Source organism: Chiloscyllium punctatum, chromosome 2 (genome assembly GCF_047496795.1).
Source record: "Chiloscyllium punctatum isolate Juve2018m chromosome 2, sChiPun1.3, whole genome shotgun sequence".
Lineage (NCBI taxonomy): Eukaryota > Metazoa > Chordata > Chondrichthyes > Orectolobiformes > Hemiscylliidae > Chiloscyllium > Chiloscyllium punctatum.
The window spans coordinates 49,845,501-49,870,887 of NC_092740.1; the positions used below are offsets into that span (position 1 = coordinate 49,845,501).

General features: G+C 38.4%; 1 protein-coding gene across 2 annotated transcripts in view; it reads right to left on the minus strand.

Annotated features, from left to right (window-relative positions):
• Nucleotides 1-1,326: 1,326 nt before the first annotated feature.
• zcchc9 (zinc finger, CCHC domain containing 9) overlaps nt 1,327-25,387 on the minus strand; it is a 41,863-nt gene continuing 17,802 nt past the window's right edge. For both annotated transcript variants that reach the window (XM_072582611.1, XM_072582622.1), the window contains exons 5-6: nt 9,089-9,157; nt 1,327-1,675 (exon numbers count right to left, since the gene is read on the minus strand). In XM_072582611.1, coding sequence (XP_072438712.1) covers nt 1,554-1,675; nt 9,089-9,157 — 191 coding nt within the window. In that variant the 3' untranslated portion in view covers nt 1,327-1,553. The remainder of the gene's footprint in view (nt 1,676-9,088; nt 9,158-25,387) is intronic.

Sequence of the window (25,387 nt, forward strand, 5' to 3'; positions counted from 1 at the left end):
TGCAAAGAGCTTTATCATTCTAATCTTGGAGCTGAACACTGCTAAATCAGTTCCAAAGAGTTATTTTGGAATGTTAACAGAATGTTACCTTTGTTTTTCTCTCTCCACAGTTTCTGCCAGATTTACTGAATTTCCCCAGATCGTTGTTTTTACTCTAGATTTCCAGCATCGACAGGACTTAGCTTTTATTTGACTGTTTTACCTCTCACTGTTGGTGTTAGCTTTGGTCCAAATGAAGCTCTCCATAGACTGGAATCTATATTCAAGGATGACCTTCCAGCAAAGTACATAGGGAGTGACTTTGAGTCCAGCTTTCAAATGAGATATTAAACTCGGGTTCGACTGTCACTTTGGGTGGAAATAAAATATCCGAGGGCTCTACTTCAAAGCAAGGAGGTTCTACTGGCATCTTGGCTGTGTATATATATCTGGGCCAGCATCAATGCAACAGATGCATGTATGGCACAGCAGCACAAGCTAGCTCTCTCTTTGCAAATATTATTCTGTATTTATCTATATTACAACAATGACTACAAACCTGAATTCTTTCCTTGTCTTTCATATAGCACCTCTTTGGGTCACATGACTAGCACGTGCTCCCAGGGCTATTCTAGAGATTGTTGATTTGAATCTTATTTACCTTTTAGCAAGAAATACATATAATGCAGAAGAGAGTACAGCCAAATTTAAACATGGATCAATCTCTCTGCTCCTTCCCAAATAAAGAGGTAAAGTCAAAGTCCGACTGGACCACAGGATAGCTCTCTCATCAGAGAGAAAAAGAGAGGGGATGGAGAGAGAGAGAGAGAGATGACTGGTGGTAGTTTAACCTGATGGCCAGAACACCTCAGGGAGGGGAGAGGTTTAAAAAAAAGTTCTGTGGTAGCTGGTGCAGGAATTCAGCCCACACAGTTGCATCACAACCCAGCCATCCAGTCAACTGAGCTAATCAACATTCCACATATTGTAAACACAATACAATCTCCTCCGAAACCTCCATCCCTCCAAGACATTTGTGTTCCTCCAATTCTGGTCTCGCAATCATTCCCCATTCCCTGTGTCACATGTTTGGACATCTAAGCCCTGAACTTTAGAATTCCCTATTTGTGTCACTTTTATTCTTCACCTTTAAAACTTCCCTTAAAATTTATCTTTGACAAAAGTTCTCAACATCTTTTTTGGCTTGGTGTCAATTCTTGTCCAATTGTTTTGCCATGAAGCACTTTTTCCTACATTCAAGACACTGTACAAATGCAAGTTGTTGCAGCAAAGCTCAATTCTTCAACTTCTTCAAAATTATATGGACCAAGTATCATCTCAATGCAATTGTGTACAATCATTTATTAGAATTAGGAGCAATGAACAGTTTTAAATTGCTTCAGGCCTGGATTTGGCACACAATAGCCCCACCTGCTGGCATTAAATTGAATTTTTTCACACTTCCCATTTCAACATAACATTTACATTTTTAAATCAAAACACGAGCATTCTTGCGATGAGTTGCTGGATTCCCCTACAAGCAAATCGATGAAATTCTCATTTCAAAGATCCATTTAAAAATTCACAGTTTTTGGAACTTTAGGCTTTGCTTTATGAGTATTTGAAGTCACTGGGATTTCTTCGTAATCAGCACTCATTCCTTCTGTCCATCGGGCAACAGTTAAAACAGAATGATCTAAAGAATGAAAAGCACGACAGTTAAAAATATAATTAAAGAACATTCAAATATTTCAATGATTTCAAGAAGTAACTGGAGTAGAAGCAAGTCATCCTCCAGTCTGAGGAACTGCTCAAGATGACTTATCCTGTATTAATAAACGGCAGATTTTAGAATAAACTATACACATTGAGCAGAATATTGCAGCAGGATGTATTTATTCAGGATTAAGAATAGTAGAAAGGCTTTTTTTTATTTACTGGAATCAAATGTTTTCATCATCTTTGGTAGATAGTTATTTACATGAAGGAACATTAGGGTTGAAATGACCTGTGAGTTAATGACTTTGAAGATTCTGGTTATAATTTTATATAAGTCTCTTATTTAGCTTTTGCTAAGGAATTGAATTTACTTTAATAAATTTATATAACATATTGCAACACCTAGAAAATCTAGTCAGTGCACTTTGCCATGGGCTGTGCCAATGGTTCATAGTTATGCTGTGTAGCAATCGCCCAAGATAACCATCTTGACATACACCTCTGAGCAGAGAGATTGGAGTTCTAATATCGTATAACATGGATCATTGAGAGACTAGCCCAATTCTCTATTCCATTTCTGATCCCCACCACGTTGACATGGAAAGGAGTTGAGAAAATTCCGGACAGGAAAATGTAGGATAAGGTGGACCATTTTCCTCCAATTGTCTCTTGTATTCAACAAATAGGAGATTAGATTCCCTACAGTGTGAAAACAGGCCCTTTGGCCCAACTAATCTACACCGACCCTCCGAAGAGTAACCCACCCAGACCCAATTCCCTCTGACTAATGCACTTAACACTATGGACTATTTACCATGGCCAATTCACCTAACCTTCACATCTTTGGACTGTGGGAGGAAACCGGAGCACCCGGAGGAAACCCACACAGACACGGGGAGAATGTGGAGTTTGCACACAGTCACTCGAGGCTGGAATCGAACCTGGGACCATGGTGCTGTGAGGCAACAGTGCTAACCACTGAGCCACTGTGCCACCCTAGTGAAACACTAATGATGGAAAACAAAATAGCAACTATCTCTGGTTCTCTATCGGTAGAAGCTTTAGGACAGTAAGCCAAACAAAAGGGATTTCATACCTACACATAGAAATAAATGAAATAATTCAACGGCACAAAACCAAAAAAGTGCGACTGCTTGAACCAGATTACAATGAAAAAGCAGGGAGTTGAAATGCTAACTCAGTTTATCTTTCAACTTATGATGTCTGAGCTGTTGAATACTTTGCACAATTTCTTCTTCTCATTTATAATGCAAAATTACTTGTTTTATAAGTGAAGTGCTGTATAGAACAGCTAATACTTAATAATATGTTTCTCTATACACTTATTCCTAGACTCTATATTCCTTCAGCAGGATTTAGTGTTGTTTTGCTCAATAATATGAATTAGACTGAACCAATAGTACAAAACTTTGACCCTAAGATGAGCATAAATCTCTTTATGAAGTTAGTCATGAAAACTGTTAATTGTGTCTCTTTCCCCATTACATTGCTGTCCAGCATCTCATATCATACCTTGGTCAACCCCAGGCTCAACCATTCAACACCCCCAAATAGTTGCCAAAGTGTCCACTGCTGATTTACAATGGCTTCCCAATAGTCTAGCAATTATTTTCAAAATCACATCCTTATTTTTAAATTTCTCAATGCCTATAACACCCTCCAACTCTGAATCCTAGCTGTAATCTAACTCTTCTGAGTCTGGGTTGATGTGTACCATCTTGCACTGAAATTTTCTTGCACAATCCCTCCAACTTGTTACATCTCATGTATTTTCAAAAGTCTTCTAAATATCTATTACAGCCCCTAATCTTGCCCCTACATTTTTCAATGTCCAATCAACCCCTGTGTCAAGTGCCTCTAGACATCGTGCTGTTTTGAAATGCAAGTTACTTTCACGTCAAAGATGCCACAGAGAAGGCTGATACATGAAATATATTTTTAAAATTGCTGCAACATGGAATTTTCCTTTCAGATTGGAGAAAAGATACATTGCTGCGAGCTTTGCTTATCTTAGTGACTAGGTGGTGTGAATAATTTATAACTAAGATACCAGCATTTTCTTGGCCTCCGGTATTTTAATGCAGAATTACTTGTTTTATCAGTGAAGTGCTGCATACAACAGCTAATACTTAACTCTAGGTTTCTCTGTACACTTATTCCCAGAATCTATATTCCTTCAACAGGATTTACAATGTTGTTGTTGTACAATTCTGGTACTCTGGTAAAAGCTGCACTGTGTAGAAATCTGTGAGTTGTCATGCCATTTAAATTACTTAGCTTAATTGTAATTGTGAAGCTTGATATTTAATGCCAACATGAAAGGCCGTTTCATTCTCCAACCATCAGAAAAGGTATTGAGCATTAAATTTACTAACAAACACATGCTCAGATCAATATTCGAAGAGCTGTCCTTGCAGGGCTGCAAAGGAATAAAGAATAACTCTAACTTCAAAATTTCTTTTTCTCAATGTCAGCAATTGGATCTTCATTCTTGAACAGCATTTTTTTCATTAAATGGTTCTGTGAAAATCATGATTTAAATTTCAGTTGAAGTATATAATGTACTATAATGATGTGTTGCAAGAAAAAGGATGCACTTTTCCAAAAAGATCAGAACATGGTGTAGTAATCAAAAAGGTAACGATTGAGAACACAAGAAATAGCAGCAGGAGTAGGACATTCAGTATGATCATGGCTGATCGGCCCCAGGCCCCAACTCCTGCTTAACATCGACTCATTACAGTCCTCAACTTCCTGATGTTTCAAAAATCTACCTCGTCTTGAAATGCTTTTAGTGATATAGCCTCCACAGCTCTCTCTGGTAGAAAATTCTAAACATCCACGACCCTGTGGGAAAAGAAGTTCATTCGCATAGCAGCTTTAAATGAGTGCTCCCATATCCACCCGAGGTGGAAACATCTTTTCAACATCTTCCCTGTCAAGCCTTCCCCTCAAAATCATGTATGTTTTAATAACATTATATCTCATTCTTCTAAAGTCTAATAAATTAAGGCCTAACAACTGTTTTATCATTATTGATAAATTAACCCCTTCATCTCAGAATTAGCCTATTTCTAATTGCCACCAATGCCAGAACACCAGTTTTTAAATGTGGGGACCAAAATTATATGCAGTATACTAGGTGTGGCCTCATCACCACTCTGCACAATTGTAACAAGACCTTTTTTTTAAACTCCAACCCCATAGCAATAAAGGCCAAAATTCCATTAGCCTTCTTACTTATTTGCTGCACCTGAAAGTGAACTTTGTGTGTTCAGGCACAAGAACACTCTGGTCTCTCTACACCACATGCTTTTTTGGAGTCTCTCAATTTAAATGTTGTCTAACTTTCAATTCTTCTTACCAAAGTGCATGAACTCAAACTTCTGTACATTAAGCTCTATCTGCCAAGTTTTTTGCCCACACTTTCAATATATTAATATCCCTTTGCTGATTCATTATGCCCACATCACAACATTCTCTCCCACCTATTTTTGTATTGCCAGCAAATTTGGATACATTACATTCAGTTCCCAAGTCAACACATACAAATTGAGGCTTCAAAAATCTACCTCGTCTTGAAATGCTTTCAGTGATCTAGCCTCCACAGCTCTCTCTAGTAGAGAAATCTAAACATTCACTACCCTGTTGCACTAGTTAAATTAATCCTAACTCTCTGTTTTCTGTGTTGGCTAAGCCTCAATTTACACTAATATATCACTCCCAATAATGTGGTCACTGGTATTTTCCTAGCAATAGGTGCTCGGCTAACTGGCTTACATTTTCCGGCTTTCTGTCTCCCTCTCTTCTTGAACAGGAATGTCTCATCAGTGGATTCCCAATTTGCTGGAAATCTCCCAGAATCCAGTGAGTTCTGGAATATTTCAACTAATGCCTCCATTATCTGCAGCCACTTCCTTTAAAACTCATGGATGCAGGACATCAGTTTGGAGACCTATCTACCTTTAGGCCCATTTGTTTGTCAAATACGTTGTCTCTTCTGATAGAGACTGTTACAAGATCTTTCCTCCTATTAGCACCTTGCTTAACTGTCATCTTTGGGAGCTGGTGGTGGAGTGAAAATGTCACTGGAGTAGTAATTCAGACTCCTCAGGCAAATGCCTCTTAGGATTTGGGTTGAAATTCCAGCAAGATATATGCCAAAATTTGAATTTAATAATTACAAAAAATTTGCCAACCATATGACCACTGTTGATTGTCATATAAACCCATCTGGTTTACTAATGCCCTTTAGGAAAGGAAATCTGCCATCCTTTCCTGTTCTGGACTACATTTGACCCTCAATGTGACTCTAGACCCACAGCAATGTGGGTGACTCCTAACTACTTTTTGGGCAAATGGGGTAGGCAATAAATACTGGTAATGTATAAAGAGAAGATGCGTAGGTTGGACTTGTACTCATTGAAATTTAGAAGAATGAGGAGATTTTATTGAAACGTACAAGATGCTTAGAGGGCTTTACAGTTGGTCTGGACAGGTAGTTTCTCCTTTTGAATGATTCTAGGAGCAGAGGGCATAACCTCACAGTATAGGGTTTAAGACAGAGATGAAGAGGATTTTTTTCTCTCAGAGGATAGTGATATGTGGAATTCTTTACTGCAGAGAGATGTCAAGCTGGGTTGTTAAGTATATTCAAAGCTGAGATCGACAATTTTTAAATTAGTAATGGAATCAAGGGAAATCGGCAAAAGGCAGGAAATTTGAGTTGAAGATTATCAGATCATCCAGGATCTCACTGAATGATAGAGCAGGCTTGACTGGCCAAATGGCCTACTTTTGCTCCTATGTAGTAGGATCATTATGGGTACCTCATTCACCACCTTAAACATTCACACACTTCATTAAAGACACACAGAGACAATGGCACCACAAGCTGTATACCACCAAAAAGGCAGCAGATACATGGGACACTGCCTCCTACCAAGCTATGTTTAAGCCTTACTTGGAACTATGTCGTTCCTTAATTGTCGCTGGGTCAAAATAGGATCATAGGAACAGACGCAGGCCATTCAGTTCCTCCAGCCTATTCCACCATTCAATGAGATTATGGCTGATCTATGGCCTAACTCTATATATCTGCCTTTGGCCCATATCGCTTAATATCTTTACTTTAGAAAAAATGACCAATATCAGATTTAAATTTTAACAACTATCAGGCATTCACTGCCATTTGTAGAAGAGAGTTCCAAACTTCTACCACCCTTTGTGTACAGAAATGCTTCCTAACATCTCTCCTGAACAATCTGGCTCTAATATTTAGAATAGACTCCCCAATCTGTGGAAACAGATTGTGTTTATCTTCTTGGTCTTTTCCTGTTATTATCTTGAAACTGTGTAATCACACCGCATAACTTCACCCCTTGAGGTAAAAATCTTGTAAATCTGCAAGACCAAAACCCAAAACTCCCTTCCTAACAGCATTGTGGGTCTGTCTACCACTTGTACTGCAGTAGTTCAAGAAAACAGCTTACCAAGTGATGGGCGGAAACCCCATTCAGATATTCCATGTAGAGTGCATTCTCAATACACCGTCAACAAGAGAACCAACCTGAATAGGTCGAAACCCACGTTTGCTTTATCAGGGTTACTGGGCATACACTTGGACCTGCACTGCAACTACACATGTGCAGGTGCTCTGTATATTCTTTCAACATTTCCTCACCACTGCTATCTAAACAGTGCATTCTCATTCCCTCTCACCAGCCTTCCTGACCCCATCACTCACTAGTGTTCCCAACGCCCCCCACTCACTGATCCTTCCAACCTACTGTTCACAAGACCAGCATTCCACTCCCTTTCTGGCTGTCAGAAGGATATTGATCATTTTATTACTTTGCAAACGCCATTCAGTTTTTTAAAAATCAATTATTTCATGGAATATGATGTCTTTGGGGAAACCAACATTTGTTGTCATTGTCTGATTGCCTTTGAGAAAGTGGGAATGAGTTAACTTCATTAACTATGGCAGTGCTTGGGTGTAGGTACATTCACATTGCTGTTAGGAAGTGAGTCCCCAGATTTTGATCTTGTGCAAGAAAAGGGATATACTTCTATGTCAGAATGGTGCATGGTTCAGGGAGCTTGTAACTGACCATGTTCATGTAGAGGTCCCAAGTTTATTGTGCCTTTGAAGGAGGTTTGATGAGTTGTTGCAATGCATCTTTTCGATGGTACAACTGTTACCACTGTCTGTTGACAGCGGAGGGACGCAATGCTTAAGATGATTGGTGAGGCGACTATTAAGTAGACTACCTTGTCCTGAATAGTTTTGGACTTCTTGATTGCTGTTGGATCTTCACGCATCCTGGCAAGTGGAGAGTATTCCATTACACTCCTGAATTTTGCCTTCTAGATCATGGACAGCGATTTCTTATTCATTCATGGTATGGGGACAACTTAGCCGACTGTTCTATGTTTAGTTGCTTGGTTTGAAGGTTTTCCAGGCAAATTTACTTGCTCTTCCATGTACTTTGAGCTCTGTTGTCACAAAGGGTGGTGATTAATTGGCAAACAAACTTCACCAAGCCTTTTCGGTACCCTTTCTCATGCAGTATAAATCATTTTCCCTTTGAAATTTAGCTCAGGTGCGCAATCCTTTATCCAAAATTCTTGGGACCAGCTGGTTTTTGGAATTCAGACTTTTTCGAATTTCAGAATAAGTGGGCAGTTTGATGGCGAAACTTTTGAAAATCTTTCCAAAGAGCAGACTTACTGTGAGTAAAATGGGCCCCGAAACAAAATTGAGGCCTGCCAGTACATGGCCACGCCCCAACATGTCTCATCTGAGTGACACGCATCGAGTGGGTGTGGATTTGGGTTAACTGTTTGCATGCCAAACAACCTTGTCAATGAGCAAAAAACTTCACAAAAAACCATCGGACTTAGGAGCTTTTGGGACTTCGGATTAAGGGTTGTCTACCTGTATTTATACATTTGAATCTAGTAAGTAATAAACAAAAAGCTTTGATAGCATGGCTAATTTCATCACAATCAGAAATTGTAGTTTATCAGTTCTCTGGAATCTATAACAAAATCAGAAAATATTAGAAAAATTCAACAGTTCAGGCATCATTAATAGAAAGTAACATAGTTAAGATAAATGGATGATCAATATCAGAACAATAACTAGATAAACCAAGCAATAAAAAATTAAAACAAAATCAATCTGAAATGTATATTCCATTTTTTTCTCCATTAATGTTCCTGACTTCTGAGAAGTTTGTCCAGCAACTTGTATTTTAGATTTCCAGCATCTGTAGAATTTTGTTTTTGCCTGAGAGTGTCTATGTTAGACTTAAGTCATAGAATTTCTAAAAATGAAACTTAATGCATGCAGATTCATACTTACTCATATTCTGATGGTCTGGGCAGTCCTTCTGAAAGTGCTCTACTGAGCCACACAGCCTGCAGCAGCGGCCTGAAAAACAATACCATAAAGTTGAGGAACTCTCAAGAGCAACTGAATATATTTTGAATTTTCAAAGTAAAAATTTATTTTACAAAACATGTCCAAGATATTGAAGCATGTGAGAATGGAAATTGTGGGTGGACTTGCCATCATTTTACAGACTTCCTTGTCATTCCATTAATCTTCCTCATACCTTGTTGCACCTGCATGTTAGCCTTCAGTGATTTATCAACAAGGACAGCCTAGATTCCTTTGTTCATTTACATTTTCCAACCTCTTACCACTTAAGAAATTCTCTACACGTGTTTTTCTTACCTAAGTGGATAAACCCATTTTTCCAGATTCTATTTAATCTGCCATGTTCTTGCCCAATAAATAAGCCTGACCAAGTCCTGTTGGTCATTTTATTTCTTTCTCACGACGCTCATCCCCACTTGCTTTGTATCACCCACAAATTTAGAAATATTACATTTAGACCCCACCTCCACATTACTGACAATTTGTGAACCGGTGGGGGTCCTGAATACAGTCTGTGTGGTACCCCACTAGTCTCAGTCTGCCAATGAGTGACTCATTTATTCCTAGTCTATTTTCTGGTTGTTAGCCAATCATTAATCCTAGTCAGTATATTACATCCTATCCCATGTGCTTTCATTTTCTTATCCAGTTCCTGTAGGGGATTTTATCAAAAGTCTTGAAAAGTGTAGCATTCTACGTCCATTGACGCTCTTTCATCAATTTTATTTATAACATCTTGAGTCCAGTGACCTACTTGAAATGTTAACTCAACATTCTCTCCACTAATACTACTGGACCTGCTGAGTTTCACCGGCATTTTTTGTTCTGGAACTTCAGCATCCACAGATCTTTATTTTATTCCAGAGGTAATGCTGAACATACACAAAACAAAAATTAGATTGCAGTTGGATTATTGTGTGTAGTTCTGGTTGGGGCAGGGGGGAGGAGTCATTCAAAAAATTGCAGAAGGAATTTACAAGAATGCTTCCAAGGATGTCACAGAGTAGATATGGAGAATGTGTTCCCACTAGTAAAAAGATGGAGAACAAGTGGGCACAGCTTTAAAGTAATTTGCAATAGAAGCAAATGTGATGTGAAAATATAACTTTTTGCACTCAGCAAACTGTTAGGATCTGGATTGCACAGTGTAGAAGCGAGCTGGAAGCAAGGCCATTCAAGGTTTTCTAGAAGGCCTTAGCTCATTACCTGAACAGAAACAATGTGCTGTGTTCAGGGAAAAGGCAGGACAAGGTCATTGCATCATAACACTCATTCAGAGAGCTAGTGTCAACAAGATGGACTGAATGATCTCCTCTTGTACTGCAATGATGGTGTGTGTGTGAGTGGATGAGAAATTAACTATACATTTTATTTTTGATTGCTTCTAATTTAGAAAACTAGAATGGAACTGCAAAACTGTAACAACTACTACTTCAATAAATATATTCATACATTTTAATAACCACCAATGATGTTTTTCTGGAAAAAAAAGTCATCTGTTTGGGGAAAAAAAGGTGTCATGTAGACTTGGTCAAACCAAAATTTCCCTTCACATTTTCGAGGCTATCAGTTTTACACCAACATATTTTAGTGGTGTACCAAAAAAAAACTTGACTAACTTCATTACATTCATACATCCAACTTCATCATTCCAAGAATAATATTGAGCTAACCAGTAACCTCGTCAGCGAGAGTTCTCTTGTAAAATTGATTTACAAGACAAGGTAGTAAAAGAAAGATCTGGATTTGAAAACAGACATTTCAGCAATGAGGAGAGGTCAGAGGAACTGGGGCTTATTTGAACAGAAGAAAAAAGTGACTAAGACCAAACCACAGGATTTCAATGTATCGGCAGTTTCGAACTAGATACTTGCATCTTTCATATATTTTTCAATTTCCCTTAAGACAGAATGAGTAAAATATTTGGTCTAATGCAATTTGTTAAACTGTTGTATTTCATAAGAAGGTGAACATGCAGAGTGGTGTTAAGGATAACAACAACCTCCATGCCATGAAACACAGTAAAATCTCCAAGGAACAATTCTAACTGTGAGAAGTAGCTGCAAAGAAGCTATTAGGACAGGTGACCAAACGCTTTGTGAAAAAAAAGTTTCTTTCAAGGATAATTTTAATGGAGGTGAGAGAGATAATAAGCACACATGAAATTAAATCTATTATTTATTCATATGTAACATGCTACATTATGTTAGTGTGTGATCTTATTAACTAAAACAAGAGGATTTCTAATTATTCTCCAGCAATTTTTGCTGCTTTCTATTTAACAAACATTACTGGCAAAAAGCCTCTGTCAAGGTTTGTTTCTTATGTCTTACCATTGGAATTCACAGAGAGAAACATCCTGCCAGGGAATCAGTGACTCTCCAACATGCAAGTCAATTATTAATTACCAACATAAGCTAATAAATTTCTCATTAACCAGTGCATAGAGAAGCACTATCGAAGATTGCTCATGATCTTCTTTCAAGCTACTCTTTAGCCCTGTCTGATTTTTAAAAAAACATACAGGTATACACAGTGCTTTAAAACACACCATTCAATGAATGGTATTTTCACAAATGCTTTTGAGGAAACATGGTTAAATAATTTAGAATACGATGCAGTACATTTTAATAATGTATCACCAGCCAGGTAGTACTGGAAGAGACAATTGTAATCTATCTCTACACATTTTCATAAATCTAGATGCAAATGTTGAGATTAGCCTAAGGTCCCAGAACCAGAGGGCTGCCCACCCTACAAAACAACAGACAAAAACAGTCATTACCATTGGAAGCAACAAAGTAGTTTGTGGAAAATATGTACTTAGTAAAACCATGGAGCTAAAGAAGTTTGAAGCACGGTGTGAGTTTATTTGGTACATAATATCTGTCATATCACTTTACTTCAAACTTTATGATCTTACTTAATCTGGTCACGGTTTGTGTGAAACCTACTGAAGCAGTCAGATTATAATCTGATGCTATTTTTTTTGTAAAGAATAAATATGACACAATTTGGTACAATGTCCAAGCTATGTGCTATTTTAAAATTATAAAATATGAATATCTTTTATTTAAGCCTAGGTCTCAACCCCAACTTCATGAAAGAAAGTTTAACTTTATACTAAGAAGATAGTTAAGAGAGTTGATTAAGGAAATGAAATTCTTGTGTTGATGTCTGGATGGTTCAAATTCGATGTCTTATATATCCAACAAAGATAAGTCAGGGTCTCTTTTGTCCAACCATTGCAAGCTCTTTGAACCATACATAAACAGAATGGTGCTTGTATTCCAAGACCTCACATACTGAAATCCACTTATAGTGAAACCTCTTTCACAAAGAGTAATCTTCTAAGGTTGAGCCCATAAGGAGCAATGGAATGGATCTCATGGATCAATGCAAATCACGAAGCATCTAATCAAATTAAGCAAAATGACTACATCTCATAATCATACTCTTCTAAAACAAAAGGTGTTCATTCCAGTTCACTGAGAGGAAGTAGTCAATCTTGGAATCACATGGTCAAATTAAGACAATGCTGAAAAACTCCAAAACCAGTGCAACTCCTTTGAAACCAATTATTTGATTCTCTGTGAGGAATCAGAAATATCAAATACAACAATATGTTAACTGAAATTAACTATGCTCTGTGCCATTTTGTCAAACTAAACAGTATCTCCATCGACACAGTCTTCATCGAATGACACCATGATTTTCAGAAATGTTATAATGTTAAATAACTTGAAAGAAAACAAAGGAGATAAATTGGTCAAGTTAAGTAACTTTACATCAGAATCTCATTGATATAAAAACTCAATTTGATATTTTCAGAACAGGAAATTCTGCTTGCTCTTACATACCTAATGATACAGGTAGTGAAATGGTTTTGTTTTAATATGTCACAGGATGACAGTAGAGATTGACATAACCTTTTCCTGGTAGTTACTAATAAGAGATGAAATTTTTCACCTATCTGAAGTTTGACATATAAAAAAATTCACTACTTGGAAGGAATAATAGTGCTACATGCATGGAATGAATAATGCTGCAAGCACATAAGAAGGGTTCTTGTGGTAATGGTAAACGTGGGGGCCAGGAGGCCCATCTTCTCCAGAGGAATGCAATAACATCCCTGAACAGACTGATTAGAAATATCTGAAAGAAAATAAGAAATAGGAGCAAAAGCATGCCATTCAGACTTCTATGCCAGTCTCACGATTCTGAGAGATCATGGCTGACCTGACCCAGGTGTCTGCTCTTTTTCTTCATGTCAGCTTCTCATAACCCTCAATTCCTTGATATTCTAAATATATATCTACATCCTCTTTAAATACATTCAGTGATCAAGTCCCCATAACTCTGTGGGGTAGAGAATTTCACACATTCACTAACCACTAAAAGAAGAAATTCCATCACTTCCAAGTTTTAAGCGAGTGCTGTTAATCTGTAACTATGATCCCACTCGTTCACCTGTCAAAACAACTTTTCAACATCTATCTTCTCAAGCCCTCCCTCAGAACCTTGTATTTTTGATTAAGATCACCCCTCATTTCTATTAACTCTAATGAATAAAGGACTAACCTGTTTAGTGTTCTTGATAAACCAACTCCTACATCCCAGGAATCAGCCGAGTGTATCTCTGGTAAACAGCCTGAAAAGTCAGTATTTCTTAAATATGGGGAGCGAAATTGCACGTAGTACTCCTGGTACAACCTCATGACCCCCTTATGGTTGTAACAAGACTTGCATATTTTTAAACGCTAGCCCTCTAGTAATAAAGGCCAATATTGCTTTTAATTTCTGAATTAAATGTATTACTTGTACATTACCATTTTGTGTCGCATGCACAATAACACCCTTTAACCTATAGGCACAGAGTCCTGGGTTCAGGTCCCACCTGCTCTGGAGGTTTGTAATAACATCTTTGAACAGATGTATATAAAAATATCCACACAAGAACATCTCGGTCCCTGAAATACACTTTTTTTTTGGAGTCTTCTCCATTTAACTGCGAATCTGCCTTTTGATTCATCTTCTCAAAGTGCATAATCTCATGCTTTCTGACATTAAAGTCCATTTGCCATTACATTCCATAATACTGTAAGATTATAAGAGTAGCTCCGTCTTTGAATATGTTTAAGGTAGAGATTGAAAGGTCTTTTTATTTCTGCATATGGCTATTGGATTGAGTGAGTAAAAGGCACTGAAGTATTCAAATCAGCCATGATTGCATTGAATGGTAGGATAGGCTTGATGGGCTGAATGGCCTATTCCTGTTCCTATATTGAAAATGACCTATTATCCTGACCTTGATTAACAAACAATAAACAGTCCCCTATCTTTATTAGGACATTGCTCCAACACAATATGCTCTTAACTCATTAGAGCTGCAGCTTTTTGAAAACCTTTTGGAAATCTAAATAAACTACATCTAATAGTTCGCATTTAAGTGCCATTTGTTCCATCTTCAAAGAACTGTAATATATTTATGAAACATGATTATTCTTTCATAAAACCAGGCTGATTCTGCCTAATTGTGTTAAGATTTAAGTGTCCTGTTAATGATGGATTCCTGTGTTTTGCCAATGACTGCCCTCACCTTCATCCATCTATCACTTTCTTAGCTACCTTCCCCCAACCCCACCCACCTACCATTTATCTCTCAGCCCTGACCCAGAAGCTTTATTCCTGATGGTGGGCTAAAGCCCGAAACATCGATTCTCCTGCTCCTCAGATGCTGCCTGACCTGCTGTGCTTTTCCAGCACCACTCTCTTAACAATGACTGATGTTAGACCACCTAGCTGACAGTATTCTGCTTTGTCCCTTTCCTTTCTTGGATAGTTTAGATTTGTGGTTTATCAACCTCCTAGGGCCTTTCCAGAATCTTGGGAATTCTGGAAAACCATAACCAATGCATCCACTATTTCTGCAGACACTTCTTTTAAGATCCTTGGGTGAAGGCCATCAGGTCCAGAGGACTTGCCAACCTCAAGTCAGATTCATATTACCATTTTGTCTTTTCTCATTATTATAAATTCTTTAAGTTTTTTCCTCCATTTTGACATCTGCCTTTTACTATTCTTGGGATATTTTTTGCTTTGCACTGTGAAATATTTGGTCAAAGCTTCTGCCATTTCATCAATTCCCATGAACTCCTTAGACTCACCCACAAAAGTATTTTAGCTACTCTTTAGCTCACATTAACTACTCTTTTCCTTTTTGCACATTTGTAGAAGCTTTCACTGGGTTTTTATTTTTGTTTAATCTCTCTCATTCTCCAATTCTTACTCAAATCTTTAACTTCTGTTTGATCATATTTTTCTTTCTAAAATGTTTCCAATCTTATGACCTGAATGCTAATTTTTGCAGCAATACACACCTTGACATTCGATTTAATATCTTCTTTGCTTAGCCACAGATGGTGCATCTAGTTGATACCAAAATTAGGGGCCATAAATGTAAAATTGTTACACACAAATTCAAAACTAATTTCAGACCAAACTTATTTATCTAAACTGGCTGGAATGTAGTACTCACTACTGCACAAAATAGTTGAGATGACCAATACAGAACATTTAAGGTCATGCTAGTTAGGCACATGAGGGAGAGAGGGTTAGGATATATTGATCAGGCTTCACAATAGATGGGATATTGATGTGCAGCACGGATCTATTTGGTAAAATAGTTTGTTTCTATACTGCAACTACTTCATATATTTTCCACCATGTACTTCACGACTCAGGTCATGGATCACTTACACCATGTGTTGCATAGAATGCTTTTTCATTTACTCAACCATATTATTTCCATTTCCTAACCACCTTTTCTGAAATCTGTTCTATTGCTGTAACTGTGTTCTTTAGAACAGAAAGGTCTGACTATTTAGATAAAGATCCTACTGTCTGCAACACTTAGTAGCCAATTATGTCCAGCTTGGAGGCGAGACTCTGTAACAAATGTTAAAATGAGATCTTTGAGCTGAATCTGTGCTTCAACTTCACAGAATTGTTATAGTACAAAAAGAGATCTTTTGCATCTTCTCTGTGCCAATTCTCCAAATGAGCAATTTACTTATTGACAATACCCTGCATACTTCCAATAAACCTGCAGTTCCTGGGTTAAAATAATGTTTCTGTCCCCGAGAACTCCTCAAGATTTTCTTCATGGTTTTTTTGGTTTTCAGGGTCTCCTTTTTCATCAACACTGTCTCACCTAATTAAGGAGTTAGTCATGTAGTAATATTACTTTCTTTACTTATATTAACCTATGGGAGATACAGATTCAGGTAGAATCAGGATGGAAGAATTAACAATATCCTCAATAATTATCACCCTTCCATAAAATGTAATGCCACAACATGCAAAAAAAGCATTCATTTTCTAGATGCCACAGTATTTAAACTGGTGCAAAATAAGGCTTAAGTTACAAAAAACTGTCAAAAAAAAAGACACACCTCTGTACATAAAAGTCCATTACCCCTTGCTCAATTTCTAAGGCTTGGTGAGATCACAGATAATGTGCTTTCATTGTACATGCACACTGGCAGGATTTTAATTTGACAGTTACATCACTTTTTACTGGACTTAATCTCAATCTCAGATATAAATTTAAGAATTGATCTGGCATTGGTATTGATAACAGACAATAGACAATAGGTGCAGGAGTAGGCCATTCAGCCCTTCGAGCCTGCACAGCCATTCAATATGATCATGGCTGATCATTCCTAATCAGTATCCTCTTCCTGCCTTATCTCCATAACCCTTGATTCTACTATCTTTGAGAGCTCTATCCAACTCTTTCTTAAATGAATCCAGAGACTGGGCCTCCACTGCCCTCTGGGGCAGAGCATTCCACACAGCCACCACTCTCTGGGTGAAGAAGTTTTTTCTCATCTCTGTCCTAAATGGTCTACCCCGTATTTTTAAGCTGTGTCCTCTGGTTCGGCACTCACCCATCAGCGGAAACATGTTTCCTGCTGCCAGAATGTCCAATCCTTTCATAATCTTATATGTCTCAATCAGATCCCCTCTCAGTCTTCTAAACTCAAGGGTATACAAGCCCAGTCGCTTCAGTCTTTCAGTGTAAGGTAATCCCGCCATTCCAGGAATTGACCTCGTGAACCTACGCTGCACTCCCTCAATAGCCAGAATGTCTTTCCTCAAATTTGGAGACCAGAACTGCACACAGTACTCCAGGTGTGGTCTCACCAGGGCCCTGTACAGCTGCAGAAGCACCTCTTTGCTTCTATACTCAATTCCTCTTGTTATGAAGGCCAGCATGCTATTAGCCTTCTTCACTACCTGCTGTACCTGCATGCTTGCCTTCATTGACTGGTGTGCAAGAACACCCAGATCTCTCTGTACTGCTCCTTTACCTAAATTGATTCCATTGAGGTAGTAATCTGCCTTCCTATTCTTGCCACCAAAGTGGATAACCATACATTTATCCACATTAAACTGCATCTGCCATGCATCTGCCCACTCACCTAACTTGTCCAGATTATCCTGTAATCTCCTAACATCCTCATCACATTTCACCCTGCCACCCAGCTTTGTATCATCAACAAATTTGCTAATGTTATTGCTGATACCATCTTCTATATCATTTACATATATTGTAAAAAGCTGCGGTCCCAGCACGGATCCCTGCGGTACCCCACTGGTCACTGCCTGCCATTCCGAAATGGAGCCGTTTGTCACTACCCTTTGTTTCCTATCAGCCAACCAATTTTCAATCCAATCTAGTACTTTGCCCCCAATACCATGTGCCCTAATTTTACTCACTAACCTCCTGTGTGGGACTTTATCAAAAGCTTTCTGAAAGTCCAGGTACACTACATCTACTGGATCTCCCTCGTCCATCTTCAAAGTTACATCCTCAAATAAATTCAAGAAGATTAGTCAAGCATGATTTCCCCTTCATAAATCCATGCTGGCTCTGTCCTATCCTGTTACTACTATTCAGATGTGCCGTAATTTCATCCTTTATAATAGACTCCAGCATCTTTCCCACCACTGAGGTCAGACTAACTGGTCTATATCTAACTGATCTAGTATCACTTGTTGTTTATAGAAGAGTGTTCCAGAGTGTTTCACCACAATTTGTTTGATGAAGTGCTCCCTAATGTCACTATTGAAAAATCTGGTTCCAATCTTAGACCATGCCTTTAGTCCTGGCAACTTTGCTGCCTTCAGTCCCACCAAAATTAATTTTAGAGAGACACTCCAAAATTAATTAGATCATTTACTTCATTAAATGTTTACCTGTTGTTCGCACATTTGAATGACCTAATGAGTAATAAATGTCTCCACTGTGGTTTATTTTGAAGATTTAAAAATGTAGATTATCAGTTCAAGGTGTATAAGAGGTTACATTATGCCTGTGTGCGTTTATCAATACAACTTGAACTTTTGATCCATCCCCGAGGTGATTTCAAGCAAGCAAACCTTGACTTTCTCTGACGGAGGTGATTGTGGAGGGTTTAAAAACATAAGTGGGAAGAAAATTGACCTGGAGGTTGCAAATATCCAGTCTGCTGAGTTTAAAATAAAATGTATATATAAGCAGAGAAACAGAACGTACTAGAGAATTGGGCAGAATCAAGTAGGCTTATAAAGAGGGAAATCTAGCTACAGAATACATAACCTGGGAGTTTCCCTGCCTGTCAGAGTGAAAGCCACAAAAGAATAGCTATCTTCTGTGTGTAAATCAGTCCTCAATCCATGCTAATACATTAACTCCAAATGTGGTGAGTTCCTTTCTACTTTCAATATCAACGCTTTATCAACTCGACTTGCTATATCCTATTAGAAGTCTAGCAAATTTGTCAATCATGATTTACTTTCCACAAAAGCATTTGACTTTGTTTGATTGTGTCAGATTTTTCTAAATGTCCTACTATTTCCTCCTTAATGACTGACTCTAACAATTTTCCAATGACCATGAGATACAAGAGCAGAATTAGGTCATTCAGCTCAATGAGTACGCTTACCATTCAATCATGGCTGATATATTTCTCAACCCCATTCTCCTGCCTTCACCCCATAACTCTTGGTCTACTTACTAATCAAGGACATATCTACCGGTCTTCAGCAGATTTAATAACTTGGCCTGCACAGCCATCAGTATCAATGAGTTCCACTGATTCTTCACCCTCTGGCTCAAGAAATTCCTCCTCACCTCAGTTCTAGGTCAACTGTTAGGCGAACTGGCCTGTCACCCTCCACTCTTGAACAGGGGCATTACTTCAGCAGTTTTCTAGGCCATTGGAACTCTGCCAGAATCCAGAGAGTTCTGAAACATTTGATCAATGCCTCCAATATTTCTGCAGTCACTTCCTTTAAAACCCTTGGATGCCAAGTTGTCAGGTCCTGGCTCTCCTGGTGACTTGTCTGCCTTCAGTCCCGTTAGTTTATCAACTACTAAACATTGTTACAAGATCTTTCCTCCAATTAACACCTGGCTTATCTTTAGGATGTTTGTTACAGTGTCCTTCACTGTGAAGACCGATGTGAAATATTTGATTAAATCATGTCATTTCAATATTCTCTATCATCAATTCCCTAGCTGCACCCTCAAGAGTCCCATATTCAGTTTAGTTACACTTTCTTTTTATGTAACTGTCAAAGCTCTTGCTGTTTGCTTGTTTTTTCCTTGTCAATTTACCGTCATTTCATTTTAAAAATTTTTTTAGTCATCTGCTGCTGGGTCCTAAAAGTTTCCCAATCTTCTGACTTACCACTAGTTGATGCTGCTTTGTATGCTGCAGTGCAGTTTTTGATTGGACACTCTCTTTTATTAATCGCGGTGGTTCATTCTCCTTACCTAGTTGTTTTGTTTTGACCAGAATAAACTTTCATTGAGTACTATGAAATATCTGCTAAAATGTCTGCCACTGCTCATTTACTGACCTTCCACTTAGCCTAGTTCCCAGCATGCTTAAGACAACTCTTTCTTCATAGCTCTTTATGTGGCCTTATTTAAGCTGAGGGCACTGGTTTGAGATGTAGGTTGTCTTCCCTCAAACTTAAAATTCTACCTTGTTATGACCATTGCTATGGACAGGCTCCTTAATTAATCCTATTTCATGATATATAACTAAATTTAAAATAGCCTATTCCTGTGCAAAGTACAACCCTAAGAAATAATCCCTGATGCACTCTAGAAATTTGTGTTCCATGTTATCCTCACCCATCTCACTTGTCCAGTCAATATGCAAATTAAAGTCACCATGACAACTGTCGCGCCCTTATTATGTGCTTTAAGAGCTGACAAAAATTTAGTTAAATTATGTCACTGTCGCCACACTTATGGTTCACCAAAAACATCTGCTGGACACCAATGGGCTAGGGTGGAGTTACTCTACTTGTGCCAGTTTAGAAAAGATATCACAACTGCAGCAAGTACATGTGCTTAGACTCATCAGGTTGCTGTGAGAACTGAGAAAATTAAATTATGAAGGAAGCCTGAAAGTACTGGTACCATTTGCACTGGAACAGAGAACATTGAGAGCAAAGTTAATACATTCGTTTTAAGTGAACGAATGACTACCTATTCACTTGCATATAAACTATTACCTGTTTTTTGGGAACTTAGTGGTAAATTATCCCTGATAAGCAAAATTGTAAGAAATGTCTTAAATCAGAGGACTGCTGGAGAAGGAAATGCATTGCTTGTGCTCCATTGTTGCTGGCTAGGAGATGAGGGAACAGCTTAGAGTAATTACCTTTCCGATCTCTCTCTCTTCCTGTGACAAGCCACTTAGACTTTACTCAGTAATACATTTGAAATAAATTTTGAAATCCTATTCGATCCAGGTTACATAACTACATACTTTTTATTTCTACCCTCATTATCTACTTCACAATCATTTTAGCTACTGTGGTGAATTATTCTGAGCTGCCAATGATAATGGAGTTTTCTAAAGATTAAGAAATGATTAGCAAAGCAAACTATAATTTCAGTGATTAGCAGACACTGAGTACCTTCAAATTTATGACATTTTGTTTTTATTCATGGGAGCTGATCTTGAATGTTATCAAGTCAGATGGGATACAATCCCCTCTCTGCTCGATATAATAACTGAGGGGAAATTAGTTTGGCCAGCATCTCCACAGACCCTAAACCGCAATTTCTCACAGCAGATGGGGCTTTTCCTTCTTTGGTTTTAAAGGCCAGGATTTCATGTGGAGGCATAGGCCTGGCAGCAAGTTCGGAACAAATTTACCTCCACCTACCCTGAAAGCCATGGCTAACTTTAGTATGATTCATGTTATCAGTTACCTGAGATTGTGGCTATTGCTCCGTGTGAAGAATGGCCATATTTGGGACAGCAGGTGTCCCTGGATCAGCAACTCTAGATCAGCCTAGATTAAGGCAATTTTTGGAACTAATCAGACAGACTCTGGTAGAAGACATGTCACTTGAGAAAGTGGAAGGTGACATTAAGCAGGGGCTACGCATGCCTCTGGGGAGGTCTTCTGTGGGACACGTACCATCAGATCGGGAAGGAAGCTCTGTCCTTATAACCAGCAACTCCCTTTCCTTAGCACAGTCCTTGAACATGAAACTGGTTTCCACGTCCTGGTTATCCTTCCCAGGGTCCCATAATTAAATCTCTGCAACCTGATAGCCATCTTTGCACAGAAGGCATTGTGTTTAGTCCTTGCCACAAACACAGCTCCCAAACCACTGACTGTTCTTCAACATTGACATCATCTGTTCATAATCTCAGCATTCTATTGACCCTGAGCTGAGCTTCTAACATCAGACTCTAGCCACCTACCTCTCTCTCTGTATCCTCATAGATCTCCTCCTCCCACATTAGCTTAGTTGTTGCCAAATGCCTCAGCTGCGCCTTTGTTACCTTTTGATTTTCTGGCTGGCCTCCCACTTTGTTCCCTCACAACCTTGAGTTGATCCAAAAGTCTGCTCTTTGTATCCTAACTTGTATCAAATGCTATTGTCCCTTCGACCATTCTCTTACCAGCTTTGGCTTCCAGCTGGCAATGGTTTAATATTATTGGCATCCTAATTTTTAATCTTTCCATGGTCTGTCTGCCTCCCCTCTCCCTTCCTTGCACATCTATACTTTCTCCAGCCTTGTAACATTCCAAGATCTTGATGCACCTCTAATTCTCACCTCTTAAACATCTCACATTTGAATCACTTCAATAGTTGCCAGGTCTGTAAACATTAGAATTGTCACCATAAACTTCTCCACCTTGCAATTAGTTTGTTCCTTAAATTGTATGTTTTGACCAAGCTTTAAACGTGTGTGTGGCTCAGTGTTCAATTTTAACTTGATAAATGTTTCTGATAAAATCTCTAGGATTGGTTTACTGCCATAGATCACAAAATATAAGATAACCTCATTTTTCAGCACCGAATATCATGTGTTTGCTTTACTCAACAAATAATTCAACCTCCTCTTTCAAACACAATACTGTATGTGAAAATTAATTAGCCTCAATTTTTCATCCCTGCATCTCTTGCCTCATAACTTAAGTCAGGGAATAGGATTAAATAGTTGATAAGAGCTGTGTTGTGAAGCTAGAACACTGGCAAAGGTATGGAAAGTGAAGAACTGAAATAGGTCCTCCATTAAAACAATGTTTGTACAAATCCTCTTTCAAGCTAAAAGTACTAAAGTTTGCTAACTTGCCAAATAATTGTGCTGCAGCAAGAGAATTTTGTATTCAGAGAAAACTAACAAAAATAGGAGGAGGAGGAATCCAGCCTGAATAAGATGTACAGCAACAAATTTGATGTTGCAAAAGAAATAGCCAGTGGCCTGATGTGAGGACTATGTATTATAATAGGTACTTTTAGCGACTGATGTACAAGGGCACTCAGGTCTGGTTGCACTTCACCCTTACCCAACCTATTGCCATTCAAATTATAACCTGCCATCCTGTTTTTCCTACTATAATGGATAACATTGATCTATATTATACTTCATCTGCCATACATTTTTTCACTCACTCAACTTATCCAAATCATACTGAAGCATCTCTGCATTCTCCTCACTGTCCACCCTGCCACCCAGATTTATGTCACCTACGAACTGAGAGAAATTATACTAGTTCCCACATATTTCACACATGTAAACTTCCTACAATCTCAACATCTCCTGACTGAACTGCATCTGAAAACATCCCAGGACCAACCGAATATGCCCAAGGAAGCATCGACATGTAACAGAAACCAGACCAAAAGCCACTGGAGTATTTTAGATCTTATCTTTTATTCCTTAGAAAATTAACTACTTGGCTACATTTATTCTAAAAAGGCTAATTGCTGCAGAGAAAGCTTCTTTATTTTTCCTTTAACTGGTACAAGCATGTGTTGAGTTACTTACAAGACGAATATAAAAGTTATAGTTTCATATTTTCTGCATTCATGAAATTTGCACCTTTGTCAAATAAGTCTCATTTTATAATAAATCAATAGTTTTGTCATGTAACAAAATCTGTTTATGGATCTTTTTATTCTGAACCTAATATAGATGAAGTATATCAATTGTCATATTGCCAACTGGTTAACATTTAAAGGTACATTGTGACAAGTGAAGAGAAAAGACTATAGAGAAAGAATATACTTCTCCAACTTTGGTTCTCATTAAAAAAAAGAGGGGTGATGGGTAAAGAGGAGAAGAAAGGGATTAGTGGATACTGTCTGAGAAGGTTGGCACAAATAGCTTCCTTCTGAGCTATAAAATTGCTGGTTCTGTGTCACTCTTTCGGTTTTTGCTGTTCACCTAAAAGTGAATTTTGGCAACATGCGGTCCTGCTTTAACCTAACACAGTCAAGTCACATCAGGCAGTATGGCAAAATAATAAAGCAGACAAAGTTTGTATGAAATGTATCTATCTGATTGACAGGTGGCGATCTCAACTGTAATGCGAAGTATTATTAGTTATAATTTTAATATCAGTCTATTCATTATTAAGCTCCTGTATTGCAATATAGTCTCTGATTGTTGCTTTCATTGAGAATGCTGTAGTTGTTTTTCAGTGTAAAATACAATCTGAGAGTCATCCCCCTCTCTTTCTCTCTGTGCCAGCTGCTCTTACTCCCCCTTTTTGGCTTCCATCATCTAGGCACTAACTGTGTTATTGCACAGTGTCAGTGGTGCATTGTAGAGTCAACCCACGTATTTGAATATCATTTCCTGCCTTCTAGACAGTTATTGCATTAGTCACTATCAAGGCACTGCAGCAAGTGAGAAATTTGATTTTAATGAGGGCACTGATTGTTTTACACTCTTCATCGAGAAAATTGGTGAATGGGAAGCCAGCCAAAAAAGACCAGGAGTGGACGATCAAACCAGTAGGTATGAACAACTAGAATGAGCTGCTGGTAACATTAATAAATTATAAAGGAAGCCCTGAACCCAAAAACAGTGATTTAAACTTGCCTTCTTAATAACAAATTTATCTGCCAGCTGCAGGGTAAAACTACATTTTGAGAACTTAAATCCTGCTCATAAAAGGAATATTATATGTTGTTTGACTCTCTAGCAAAAAAACCATTAAGGTTGAACATCAAGAGCGAAACGCTGCTCTTTGCATTTGTCATGGCTTTGTGAACAGGATTTGTGGAACCCAGCCCACTACAGCTCAGAGTAATAGTGGCACTTTTCTGCTCTTAACCTCATCAATCATGCAACCAGCTTTTTGGTATCCTTCTCATAAAATTGCGCGGCAGGAGAGTGTAAGTATTCACCATTGCCGTACACTGCAGTGTTTATGCTATCGGCACCATAACAACTACCTGTCCACCACACAAATCAGGAATTGGCCCTCACATGGTGTTGCTGGAACATTCTGGCATAGAAAGGAAAGCTCACCTCCTTGCTTTGTTGTCAGGGACCCAGAGGTGCTGGTGGATGGGATGGTGGAGAGGGGGGTCTGTACATTTTCTAGCTGACCTCCACAAGAAGCCACATCAACAGCCCTGTATGTAAAATCCAGCCAGGGGAACTTTAATTCCCAAACTAAGACAGGGATACTGATAGCACAAGACATAGTGAGCAATGAGGATTCCCAGAATATATTTAAGAGAACTTCCTACAGAAGTGTACCCAGTCCAACAAGAAAGAATGTATTGTTGAATCTGGTCCTTGGAAATGAGATTGGCCAAGAGATCAAGGGCAGGGTAAGGTTTAGGAAATACTAATCATTGCATCATTAGGTTCAGGATGGTGGTGGACAATGACA